A 14,518-nucleotide genomic window follows, 5' to 3' on the forward strand; every position below is an offset into this window, starting at 1 on the left:
AATTCCATGAGCTATTCTGCATTTCTAACCAACGAGGTATAATCTATAACCACGTGAAGTACAGCGAGTATACTACAGAGTACTTTGTCTTCAAAAGTTTTAAAATCCACTGCTATGAAGTAGTAACAATTTGCTAGCGCTGCTCTTGGAGCAGCATTTCTATGGAACAACTGAAAATTATAAGAAAGTTGCACTCCAACAGAACAAAGTTTTTTCAATGAGACTTATTTAGTAAAAAAAAATCTCTACTGTAGTTTAAGATCAACATTAAACAGAGTAAACTCACCCGTTCCATTAAAAATGTTACTTGATAAGGAGTTATTCATTCCAAATGCCTGATTTCTGTTCATCCCAAATCCAGACATACTGTGAAAAAAATTCAGGAAGTCAGACAAAAGGGTATACGTACGTTTTAATTTCCAGTGGAAGGTATTAAGGGGGCAAAAAAAACCCCTTAGACATTTAAATTATTTCAAGTTTAAGCAACCCATATTATCCTAAACTCAGGTTTTAATTATTTTCCTTTATACTTCTGAAAACTCTGAGCAGCAGAGTCAATCAAGTCAACTAGAATGACTTCAAAATAGCTCCGTTTTTTAATAGCCACCATGTCTTAAGATATCTGTCAACCAACAGGTTATGACAAACACAATCGTTACTCAATAATTTCATACAGAAAAATGAAGCAGCAGTAAATGCAGTAGTTAAAAGTCAGACTGTAATTCATTCATTTGCAGGTGGGAAACCGGATCATGAAAGTGATCAAGTTTGTCACGACTCATTCACAATCTGAACGATTAAGGTGTGCAATCACCACCAGGTACACACGGCATTACTACGAGCATAGGGACAGTCTCTGTCATAAGAGGACACAAGCTAAAGTTTCATACAGTCAGGCAAAAATACCTGAAAACATCTAAATATCATATAGGTCTAGTGTGGTTGGAAAGACAACCCCGCAAATAATCTGCTTCATTCCATGAGAGCTGGAGATGTTGAGAAGCTCAAAGGTAGGCCCCCAGCTGAGTAAAATTCTGAATGTCTGCCCAGTGGGAAATCATGACATTCACTTTTCCCCCGTAACAGGATGAAAGTTGATATTTTAGAAATTTCCATTAAAAAAAAATAAATAAACGCTTTCCTAGTGGAAATCACAGCAACTTTTTACACAGTTACAAATCTGAAGCATTTCACTCTAATTTGAAATACCCTTAATTGCTTCATGTTCAAAAACCTAACCTAAAAATTTTCAATGCTCCAACTAAGCAACTATTCAGAAAACACTTCTTGGAAGTCACATAATTCATGCACCTGACAAGCAAACACCATAAACTTTTTCCCAATAATGATTTCAAAATTTTGCTAAATATATCTATTAGCAATTGGATATTGTACTACTACTATACTTCTGTAGCCTAATAAACTGTAGAATAAGAACCTGTCATTGTTCCAGAGATATTTCCTTTTCAACTTGTAAAAACTGTAGCTTCTTGAAAGTGAGATATACAATGAAACAGTGAAAGATGAGGATTTTAATTCAAATGCTCCTACGGACAGGGATTTCATTATTTTCTCTACAGCTGAATGAAATTTAAACGCATAATTTCTATACATGTATCAATATCCAATATTATTGTCCTCTGCATGTAGAGTTTTTAAGTATGTTACTACTTCAACCTTCTGAGATCTCAAATTTCAAAAACACTTTAAAATATGATATTATCTTTTAAAATTATCCTCTCCTCTACTTGACACTATACAGGATAGAAAAGGCATATTCTATGTAATCAGAGGCAAGACACAAAGTCTTCTCGGAGTCCAAGAACATAAACTGCTACCACCAAATCGCTAGTGCTGTGATCATTGAGAAAAGCATCTGTATGCCTATATCAGTGTGAAACTACAAAACTAAGTAGCCTGATTAAGATTCAGATAACTGTGACATTAGCTTTCACCTTCCTTTATCTATTTTATAAAATACTATATTGGGTTAGAGATGGCACCTGACTGCATTAGCATGTTTGTGCTCCTCTAAGAGCAACTCCCCTAAGGAGGGGCCTGAAGGGAGAAAAAGGACAAAACCGGGAGCACAGCGATCATGAGGTCATGGAACAAAGCAGCCAGCCATGCAAAGCTGTGACTACACACATTAAATAATTAGAACTAAGACAGCACTTACAACAAGTTTATCAGTATGAAGAAAGCATAAACATAGCACCAAAACACAGCTGAAGCCTAATGAACACACGAAGCAGTTTTTGAGACTTATTCTAATGGATAAAAATTACATTTCCTGATTAGCATGTACATGGCTCTACAGGGATGGTCCAACTAAAGAGCCTTACCTGTTCACAGTAAAAGGTTGTCGAGAGGGTTGCTGCTTTGGCATACATATTATGCTTGGAGAGCTTCTGTTGGGGCTGCCTAACCCTGAACTGCTCATGCTGTTTGTCCTGCTGGGAATTCCAATGCCCTGACCAACCTGGGAGTGGTTCATCATATTCCTAGGATTCATAGGCAATATCCCCCTGAAAGAGAAAAACCATCCACAGAGATGAATCTGTACAACAGTATTTGGCTACTCATTTGTATTACTAATGTAGGATGGACTCTGAGCTGTTGCAATTTAATTTGCACTTAGTGACCAAACGGCATGTTTGGATTACTCTCTATAATTAATGCAGTTCTGGATTTCTTCAGAAATACCAGATGACCCTTTACATACTAATCAAGTCCTTGGTCAAGTTTAGATAAATACTTAAATATTATAAATACGAAAAGGTGTTACAACTCCTTTTTTAATGAGAGCTTCAGACCCACTATCTTAATATTCTTACAGTGTATGGCATCCTATAAAAATTTTAACTGTACATTTACCTGAACAATCAAATAACAACCTCTTACATTCTGAAGCAGAATTTGCCAGCAATTTGTCCTTTATATACAAAAATCAAATAATGTCTTACAGTAAATCCTTACTATTTTACTGTATTATTTCCCTAACACAGGCAGTGGTCCATAAGAAACTACTTTTCTTCTTTTTTATCAGACTGTAAAGTAGGTGAGGCAAAATATGCAGACCATTTAACAAGAGCTCTGCAAAAAGACACAATCGCAGAAATATTGGCTATCAATAAATACCTGCTCGGAGATGGAGGCGTGTGAAGTGACATTGTTGGTACCCCTGTTGTTGGCGTTACGTGGCTCGGTAACTGAGTGCCTTGTGATAAGCTGCGATTTAACTGAGGGGTATTGTTGCTCATTCCCCTCATTGGAAGGCCTAGTGCACCTATTGAAAAAAAATTCAGAGGGGTGGAGATACAGAGCAATCAGGAACAAAGTCTTCTCCATCAGGTGTAGATGGAAACAATTTATGCTGACAACATACCAAAAAGTGTAAAGACTGAAGGAAAGTGCAGTGCAAAAACTAAGTCCTTGTCTGCATAGTAGATGTCTAATTATCAAATTCAGCCCCATTTCTCTTTAACTTAGACAGGCTCTTTGAGGAATTTCTGTATTCGAAGTCGCTAACAAAATTTTGTTTCCTTTGAGATGTATACTGTAGATGAAGGGTTGAGTTTTGAGGTTTTTTATGAGACATGAAAATCTATAAATTATCTCATAGAAAGGCAGCATTTTGGGAAAATTAGCAACTGCACTCAAGAAATATGTTAACTGGTATATATATTTGGTCAGTATTTAGAACACCGATTTGTCTTGCTAAAAATTAAGCAAATCTTTAATAAAAAAAAGAAAGTGATGGATATTTACTTAACAGTAACATTGTTTTCAGGACAACGAAAGCAACATTTTAGGCCAATTCTCTCTACAGTTTAAGTTGTTTCTTTATGGCAACAGTACTTCAGTGTCCATGATCAAGTCAAGTTTGACCTTTTGAGAAAAGAAAGCAAGCAGAATTTTAAATGCCCTCTATTTGCATTTAGAAACATACAGAAGAGTTTTTAACATTGTGATCAAAAGTATTTTCTATACAAACAACTGTGTGACAGAATAATGCAAGCTTTTTTTCACACTTTTTTCAGTAAGGTAAAAAAATAAGTTACTTCAATTTAGAAGAGCAGAAGATAACCAGTTACTGCCCTGTCCCAAAATGTTCAAAAGGTTTATGAAGTTCCTCATCATTCTCACAGCACTTTTCTGTGTTTATGAAGTTCCAGAATTATGCTCAAAGACAAATAAAAGTCATTTAGTGCAGCACAGCAATAGGAACAAACTTAGCATATAAAATGCAATAACTGTAAGTGACAGTTCCTATTGCTTTGGCACAAGGCTGCTGAGGTAGACTCACAGAACTCAAAACCTTATCTTGCAGACCAAACAAAAGAAAATTATGATGTATCAGCACTCTCCCATGGTAGATCGCCACTGCAGAAGAGCTGAATATGCCATTGTATAATGTGATTAAATACTAAGAATGCAAAAGACAGACATAGCATATGCTCAAATTATTATCAAGACAAGGTCTGAAGAAACCTCCCAGTCATTTAGCTCTCACACTTAAAGAACTGGTGTCTGTGCCCTATCCTACAATTTACAACCCAAAAAGTTTGCAACAAAACTCGAAGTGTTTATAACACTCAAATCTGTCTCTATACATTCAGATTAAGAGCTAGTGTAACTTGCTATAACAAGCATCCTAACACATCATTAAAATATATCAAAGTGTTCACTGTAAATATTTTGGCAATTTACTGCATCAGAATAATGACAATGAGCATAAATATATATTATAAATAATATTTCACAATGATTAACAATTACATGGAATTTTAAAAATAAAATGGTATGAAAAAATACATACACTTTTAAACTAGATACAGCACACCAAAAAACCACAATTACAACATTCAAGTTAATTTTGTGCAAGCATTTGTTTTAGCAAAGCCAGTTTTACACTGATGGTTATTTCTTCTTGTTGGTTTTCTTTAAACTAGAATTTTTAATGATTAAGGATGTTACAGCGAAGTAGAACTATATTCCTGGCAAGAAGGGGCAGTTGAAATAGTCACTGAGAAAATGCCCTACTTTTTTCTTATTTTTTCCAGTTTTCTAATTGAGACAAGAGATCTATATGGGCTATAATACTGGAGGCTGATCAATGAAATGGCCAACTTCCTAATTTTATGTCTAAATTACATTAACTTTATAACATGGCATCTTGCTTAATGACTGACAGCTACCAATCACTAAAAGCGCATAGCCATTATCAGCTTTGTTTTTCCTAAAAAAGTATTTTAATCATAAGCATGACTTCAACACAGAAGTTTCTTGTTGCTTTTCCTCAAGATTTGGTAGAAATTGACTTCTGATAATATTTACTTTTAAGGTTTTGGCTATGTATGCCTCCTTGTTAGAGATTACATCCTAGGCACCACAACCAACTCTATGAACAACTAAGTTGATGAAAAAAGTTGACCTTAAAAATAAACAACAAATAACTGACAAATAGAATGAATAAACTATTTCAGTATCTGTAGACAGTTAAGTTTGAAAGATTCAATTGTGCCAGAATCAGGACCCAAAAGACAAGACACAAACAGGACTCTTGGACTGGCTAGAAGCTGCTCATATAAATCCCAGTAGCATAATCAAATGCCAATTTATAATACATAGTCACTCATCAATGGCCACTGAGATAAGTAAACAAACCCTACAACAAAAAAGAAACCAACAAAAAAGAAAGTCCACTATATTTTTTAAGAAGCTATTTGAAGAAAGCTCAAAGAAATTGGGAAGGCCATGCATCTAGCAAACAAAGCTTTTAGTTTGTCCAGACAAAAAGGCCAGACTCTCTCAAGTACTCTGAAGACACCTTTTCGTAGAATCTGAGTCAGAAGCACTTGGCAAAACAGCTGAAAACATTCAAAACCACACAGTGACACAGGAGAGATGATGCTCACAACCAGTTTTACTTGTACAACTGTATCTAACTCAGATATTCTGAGTCACTGTCTGAATGCACCTCTCAGCTACAAGGAGCTTCAGTTCTCAACACTGGCCCTAAGTTAGCATTACATGTGACTGTTGCTCTATAGGTCTTCTATTGCAACAGTGTCCACAAGACTGGCAGATACAGATGAAACTTCCAAGGTACAGGAAAGAAAAAAACAGTGGTGTAGAAGGCAATAATCTTACTGGCCAAATCTTTGCCAAATGCAAGTTGCCAAGCACATACGCAAGATTCAATGTGCTCCAGCAGAGCATGAAATATCAGTTATATTTAAGGTATAATTTCCTTCAATTCTTTACATATTTTTCTGAACTAGGCTCATTTTGGCCCAGCTCACTTTCTTTAGGTTTTCTTTCAGAGAATCATGCTTAAATCACAGACATTTTTTATAGCATGGTTATATTTGGATATTTAACAGTTATACAGTGTCAGTATACGACACTTTGCACGTTAAACACTGCAAAAATGCATACTAAGCAAAGCAAAAATATATCTTAAAAAAATTTAAAATAATTGCACATAAGGGGACATACTGTCATTTTTACAATCACCAGAAAACAAAGCCATCTGCATATTCTCTATCCAGAGTGTGCAACTGTAACATATTTAGCATAAAATAAACATATAACCAATAAAAAGAATTCTTACTTTGTTGCCCGTATAAACTTGCCCCAAACTGAGACAGCTGACCTGATGTTGATGGTGATGCCAGCATCTACAATGTAAGAAGAATAAAAGGCTATTAAAGACACAAAAATACTGTGTTATCTTGCTCTGAAAGTTTGCAACAGTATGTTATGCCAAGAAAGCCAAAACAACTGAAAACTCCTTCAAAGTCATCAAAAATTTTAGAAACTCCCAAAAATATCTGCACAGTAACACCTGTAACAGTATATTACACACATCAGTGTTCTAAGAGGAAAAGAATCAACTATTCTCCGTGCTGCTGCAGAAATGGAAAGTATAACTGCATTTGAGAAACAGAATATATAAGCTGAACACTTGGAAAAAACCACTTTGTGATCCTAAGGACAGTTAAGTACTGGAACATCAATTTCTGGACGTCTTTAAAGAACAGATTAGTAGTTAATCAACATTAGGTATAGTTGATTGTCTCTTGGAGCAAGAAGAGCTATTAGTTGATCCAATCCATCCAGTTCACCACAGAACATGCTACTTGTACTTACTAACACATGGGCAAATGTCTGCTTGTTTAGTTAAGTAGTCTGGACTTGGACTGAATTTTAAGATAGTTTCATGGAAAGGAATGTCTGGATTCTTAGACATAACGTGATTCTGTGTTTTTTTCAACTTGAGAGCAAAAAATTCAAATCAAAATAACTTTTACTGTGATAAAGTGTAAATTGCTTTGTTGGTATCATCTAGACAGATGTAAAATCTAAACCTTATAAACTGAATCAGCTAGTTGTCTATACTTGGGCCAAATCCAGATGGTAAAAATGCGAAACAAGACATGCAGGTAAGTCACTAAACATCAAAAGTAGCATTCATATCTGTAAATCACGAAGTATTTATGATTTTTTTAAAATATATACAGAAACACGAAAAAAGAAATTACAGCATGTAATTACTGTAGACCATCAGAAAATGTATCAGAAATATCTCCTCACACATATTTCTCATATATATATATACTCATATATGTTCCTATATATTATACTCACACATATTTCCAACAAAATGCTCATATTTGAAAGTAAGCAACTACAGGAACAAACATCCACACTTGTGTACACAAGAGGTTTGAAAGAGCAAGACAAAAAACTTTCTGCAAAAAAACCCCCAAACCTATAAAATGTGTCAAACCAGACCAGATATCTCCTTTCTTAGTGAAGAACTCACTGTGAACAAAAAGAACACTTCAAATTAAACTACCAGTGGCTCTAACTCAGCACTCACAGCCAAGTTCACAGGCCACATCTGCATCAGCAAGTAATGCAGCCAAAGACAAGTGCACTTGTAAAACAAACAAGTTGGTTCTGAGCTAATATAGCTACTGCATTTCTAACTAGAGCTAGCCATGACTGAAACACCTGATGCCATGGACTGAATGCCCATTAGTGAGTGGTACATGTCTGGTGCACTTCTGGAGCACCTCTTCCAACCTGTTTTCATCCAGAAAGAATCAAATTCACTCACACCAAGATTGCTCTGCAATGCAAACCAAAGCATGCTGAAGTGGGGACACTCGGGAGACATATTTCAAAAGCACTCTTCCCCCAAACTGACAAATTGATTAAACATGGATACAATAAGCTGCTACAGTAGTTTTAAGACAGTAAAGTGCCCAGGTTAAAGACAGCAATATTCAAGCCTGACAAGTTGAAAATCCTAAAATATGTTGCAAGTTGTGGCAAATTGTAACTCTGTGGGAAAAAAACGAGAGCAAAAAGTTATGAGATACCTTCAGAGACAATGATAAGGGCTCACAAGTCAAAAAAATGAAAAAAAAACCCCAACAAACAAACCAGACACTGAGATAGAAACATCAGTCAAAAACTACTACTAACTCTGGGACAGATTAACTAAGCCAAAAAAGAAGGTCTCATAAGAACAGCTGCTCAGGGACTTCAAAAATTGCTGTGATGGCATGTGATGTAGTAAGTAGAAGATGGTACAAAACCTCAGCATAAAAACCTTTCATTTGTAATGTTACTTTGGACTAATAAAAACAACTAGAAAACCCCTTAGAGGCACTACGTTATGTGAAAGAGAGAAAATGAATCCCACCTCTTCTACACTGAGTACTACTTGATTTTTTAAATTCAGTTAAAAGGAATGGAAAATAATATTTATTAAACACTGCTTATTAGAAAGAGGATTTTCTTTTGAAACATTGCAAAGTAGGTCACATCTATTGTGTCATTTACTTTTACATGAAAAGTTAATTGCAAAATGACTTGTAGAGAAACCTTTATAGAAAACCATAATAAAGGCCAAGCATTAAATTCACTAAGTCTCACAACTTAGTCTTAATGTTATAATGTACTTAGAACATCAAAGATAACAAACTTCAAGAAGAAATCAATAACAATTGCTGTGGATCTGTTCCAGGCAAATTAAATGCAGCATTTCTCTAATCTCATGGAGAAGGAATATGCTGTATGGATATCTCAATTATTCCCTCTCTAGTTTATTAAACACTTTTTTTTGTCGTAGGAAGGAACAGTTTAAAATTGTCTTGTTTTTCTATTATTTCCATATAACTTATATCAACAAGAAAAAAAAACAACTAAATTCGCCAAAACCTTAACCTATGCTACCAGGACCTTGATTTGCATTCACAGCCTCTGAGTCACTAATATAGTCTACTCAAACTTGGTCTACCAAAGATAATGACAACTCAAAAGGTACAGTGTTAGTAGTACTAAAAACATTCCTTCTGGCATTTTGCAATCATTATTTCACCTGGCTGGACTACTTGCCACACAACACACAAAATATAACCAACTCTCCAAGAGCATACTTGCAACTGTGGCTGGAAGTCAGCCTTGAATTTCTTTTAGTCTACAACAGACAAAGGTCATAACCTTAATAAAAACTAAAGCAGACTAAGCCTTAAGGTAACTAAAGCCTCTTCTAGTTGTTAAAACCTATTAAGCTTTAGCCAATTATGTCCAAATCTTAGGGAAAAAATGCTCAGAATTATCATGGTAACAATCTAAATCGACTTGCCAGCGGTTAACATTTACAAAACCCAGTTGTAAAAGTAGCATGGCATTTCTGCTTCTATTCCAACCTGGTATGACCGAACTAGACAGATTGTTTCAACTGGCTTTCCCTGTACATGTTTTTAGGAGACAGAGACTTGCATCTCCCACAGGGCACAGAGACAACCAAGCAAAAAAGACCTTGTGTAACATGACGGGTGCACTTTATTCTGCCAGTATATGGGAAGGACCAACACTCAGTACTGGCAGGTTGAAAGACTGAGTTGACAACAGTCAACTAAGACATGGACATCATTTTACTCACAAGTCTCAAACAGTCTGATAATGGAAGATTATGCATCTAAACTCAAACCAATTGATGATCCAAGCAGATGGCTCAATTTTTCTGGACTGGTCCATACTAAAAATCAATAAGCTGTAACGGGCTATCAGGCAATTTCCTATCCTTAGTGCTGAATGAGATTTTACTGTAACTGCTTTCATTAACTCTTAATGGGTTTACTGCAATAAATTCACTTAAGAGTGTCAACAATCTCGAAAAAAAAAGCACCAGCAATTGCTTAAATTTGCTAGAACTGTGAAAAAACTGCTGCACTTCACAGCCCCCTCAGGAGGCCGGCGAACATAGGTTGCAGCCTCCCTGAAAGCAGAGGGAGGCGGTGGAAGGGAGGTCCAACAGTAGAGCTGGCTGAGCAGGCTCCTGCTTTCCCCTGCACTGCAGCATCCTGCCTCTTCCAAGCAAAGACCCCTCTCAGCGTGGAGACAGCCGCCCATCACCATCACCGCCACGGTAGCACACCTTGGCAGGGTGGCACCAAGAAAACTCGGCAAAGCAACAGTACTGTGCAGGCTGCTACATTATGCAGTTACAGCCTAAAGCTACTTTCTTAAACGCAGGGCAAGCTGAAGTTAAAATACATCGAGCCAGCACTACAAAGTCAACTCCTAAAAACAAAACAGGTTCTAATAAGCAAGCTTGTGAGTAGTATCTGGTCTGATATATGATGGATTTCTCAGGGGTGCAAACGTCAGCACCATTTTGTATTTGCACTACTTTATTTCTGGTACCTGTCATCTGTGCTGCACTATTTAATAACATCCGACCCACAGCCTCAGAGGAAAGTGTTATACTGACCTAAAAAATAGTAGTAAACCAAGTCAACAAATAACAGATAAAATTACACATTTTTCTAGAGTCTGCCAGTTTTTTAACAGTGTTATTAGTCCTCCTCTTTAAACCACCTTCTAATACAGTGCTTGCAAAATTCCCACGTTGCAAGAAAATATCCGAAAATATTTCCAAATCTCAACATCATAAATCAATGAAGAAATTTTGAAAGCCTTATAAATGCAGCTTATTATCTGCAAGTGAAAATTATTACTGATGTAAATAATTTGTGAAATATAAAATGAAATACAATACTAAAAAATAAATGAAATTTTATTTAGTCTTTCAGATTTCATCATTTATGGTTTTGACCTTCTGCCTCCAGTGGCACTTGGGAATCCCCAAGGAGGTAGGAACACACTGGTGATGGAAGCAATATCTCAAGACCTTAGAGGCAAGATGTTGTTTTTGAATAACAATAACATTATTAACATGAGGTTAACATGGCTACCCAAGTAAAACTCCAAAACCAAATTCTCCCTGTGTAGATACATTGCGTATTAATAAACTAAAAGATTACTGAAAACTCGTTGAAAGATGCTATAAAAAATGCCAAAGCAATTAAGAACTAGGACAACAAAGTAAATATTTTATAAATAAGCTGTAAAAAACAAACAACAAACAAAAATCAAACAAACCCCACCACCACCCAAACAAAACACCCACACACTGAGCCCATAAACCACCAATATTACAAAACAGTATGTTCAGTGAACTGAGTTATTGGGTAAGAAACCATAACCTCCCTGTTCTAGAAAATGCAGATGATTTTATGCACGGAATTAATCTAGTCCAAGACACCGCTTCAAAAGCTAAAGCTGACATATAAAAACTACTGTACACTGTTAAGTGGAGATGCAGTAAAATAAAGCTTTTAGATGAAGTGAAGATGAAGTACAGAAAAGTAAAGAACACCTACCATAGTAATTTAGCTATTCTGTAAAAAAACTAAATACAAACTCAACATAGTGAAAATGATATACAGTCATCAACAGTAAAATTAATTTCCTTGTGACATAATTTCAAATTGTAAAGTGATATGAACTAACTCAAATTCAGATATTTACTTGCAAACTGTGTGAAATAGTATAAAAACCACTTTCATCTCTAAGCAAAATTAGTTTATGATGTATTGTTTTATTTGATAAATCCATTCAGGTACAAACTTATAGGTAAGATAGTAAAAGGTGCATTTTGCATTTGAAACTTTTTGTTCTTTCATCAAACTGTGTAACTTTCTTACAAAAATGCAACCTACAGGCAGAATGACTATAGGCTCTCAAAGGGAACTGAATTAAAACACAAAAAGTTCCTTGAATAGTTTCTAATCTCATCCCCTGCAAGTCCTATCCAACTATTTTTAGTTATTAATGGCATTGCAATTTTCATCCATTTAAAAGCTTGTTTGGTTTTGTTTGGTTTTTTTGTTTGTGGGGGGTTTTGTTGGTTTGATTTTTGTTTGGGGTTTTTGTTTTGTTTTTGTGGTTTTGGTTGGTTGATTGGTTTTTTAAAAAAAAAACTTATTGTATACTCACTAATTGATGCAAGGAATGTTTAATCACTCTCCTGGAAGGTAAAAAGCAACTCTCTTGCTTTGGAACCACACTTCAAAGAGAGAAGACCAAGCTCTGTTGCACAAAGCAAGCAGGGCAAAGCAGCCCACTATTCAGTCAAATTACAAGAACGTTTATGTGCAAAGCAATGCATGTGAAAATATTCATTTGCCATTTATAATTAAAGACATTAATCTATTTCTTTCCCAAAATAAGCTTTATTTTTTTCCCTTCCACAAATGGATCGAAACTATTCAGACTATTACGAAGTACGTTAACGTACAGTGCCTCTATTCAGCCAACCAGCATTAGCGTGAATGCAACAACTGCTCCTGACTCAAGAGGGTTTTGTGGGAATTCTTAAATACTTACAACTCCATGTGAAGCATCTGAAGTTAAATTATGACTAAGCTAACGAACTCTTGTGCAATGACTAAGACAAACGCCAGGAAAGAAGCCTTGGGAAATAAGATACCATAGGTTTCCTTAGAATCCTAAAATAATAGTATTAAAAAGCCAACAATTCATCTGGAATAACATGGTGTTCAGCAAACCTAAAGCCAAGGCTGTTTCCAGAAGACTGATTAAACTCTTATACAAATAGTTTCCCAAACTTAGCAAGATTATGGATATCAATTTGATGGTAAGTTAAGCCTTGTTTCATGGTTTTATCTCGTGTAAAATACCCTCTCTTTATAAGGCCGTGCATTTCAAAATACAGTAAAAGTTAAGTAGAGGTTCTATAAATCAGTTTAATAGAATCACAGCAAAAGACCTCAGACCATCCTTTGTTTTACCACCACCTCTCTGCCCATTACAAGACAAAACCACTGACATCTGCCTTCATGAAACTGCCTCATGACAGAGGAACACCAGAATCTGATCCATCACAGACATGCTTCTACTATCTCAAGATGGAAGAAACTTCTGGAAAGAAGGTTTCCAGAATCAACAACCCATTTCACTGTACTCAATATCCATATCTGAAGACTTTCTACAGTTAGGGAGCTAGATAAATAGTTGCAATGAGGCAAATCTAATCTTCAGGCTAGATTTTACTTGTCCCAATTAAAAGTGCAAATCAGAAATATTACTATGTTACTGAAAGCATTTTACAATCTGTTGAGCAACTGGAAAAGAAAATGAACAGCAAAGCACTGGGCCAAGATGCAGAAAAAGCATTAACTGAAAAAAAATCTAACTTTTCCTGATAATTTGGGCAGATCTTTATTAAAAGGTATGTCTGTCTACTGTCAGATTTATGACTGCAGCTCATATTCTCATGTATGCATCCTCAGTGGATTAGGCTAGACTGGTCAAATCTTGTACAGCCCTTATTACATTCCCATATATGAGAAATCAAAAAAGTTCAGAATGGATTGGTCCAATCTTTTCTCCAAGCTCACAGTCATTTTTGTTTTGCTCAACTGATGACTATAGATTCAAAAGTATACGAATGCCTTGAGTTACTGATTTCTACCATTGTCACTCTATCCAAATAAAAATACATGTACCCATGTCCTGAAAATTATTTCGCTGAGCGCATAGACAGCTCAATTAAGTTGCTGAAATTGGCCACAAATAAGCTCTGCAATTATTTTGTGGCAACACAGTGCATCATCTTGTCAATTTACATTAAAAGGACCACACTTGTTTCCAGCCAGAAGTTAAACTATTTTCTTAACCTGTTTCACGTTCTAAAAGTTCTATAAAATACCTAATTTCTTTGCCAAAGAATTACTGACCTGGTTATCATGCACTGACCAAGTGCACAACAAAAATTCATTGACAGAGCATTCACAGACACACTCTGTTCCACTTCCCTACTTCACACAGCAAGTATGTGATGATCCAAGGCAAAGCCACTTAATTAGTAAAAAGGAAGCATCAGATGGTTTGAGCAATGTAATCTCATCTAAGGAACCGTAAGTTTGGGCCCAAAGTAATAGATCCAATCAGCATCAGTACAATCTTGGAAGCACTTGTGCACATGAGTAACATGCAACTTTTCCATTTCAACTACCGTATTAGTCCTGCCTGTCTGGAACTGCACTCTCTAGTGAACAGGTAAGTTAAAAGAAAGCTTTTAGCTACACTGAGTCTCTGAAATAAAAGTAACATGTCCTAAACTATT

At 35.7% G+C, this 14,518-nt stretch overlaps 1 protein-coding gene across 6 annotated transcripts in view; it reads right to left on the minus strand.

Moving 5' to 3' along the window:
• Nucleotides 1–14,518, minus strand: part of CNOT2 (CCR4-NOT transcription complex subunit 2) — an 80,392-nt gene that overhangs the window by 17,203 nt on the left and 48,671 nt on the right. For all 6 annotated transcript variants that reach the window (XM_039391324.1, XM_027721937.2, XM_039391323.1 and 3 more), the window contains 4 exons: nt 6,620–6,686; nt 3,142–3,289; nt 2,346–2,528; nt 287–366 (listed from right to left, as the gene is read on the minus strand). In XM_039391324.1, coding sequence (XP_039247258.1) covers nt 287–366; nt 2,346–2,528; nt 3,142–3,289; nt 6,620–6,686 — 478 coding nt within the window. The remainder of the gene's footprint in view (nt 1–286; nt 367–2,345; nt 2,529–3,141; nt 3,290–6,619; nt 6,687–14,518) is intronic.

Source organism: Pipra filicauda, unplaced genomic scaffold, assembly GCF_003945595.2.
Source record: "Pipra filicauda isolate LSUMZ 115617 unplaced genomic scaffold, ASM394559v2 scaffold93_size3172892_pilon, whole genome shotgun sequence".
NCBI classification, from domain to species: Eukaryota; Metazoa; Chordata; class Aves; order Passeriformes; family Pipridae; genus Pipra; species Pipra filicauda.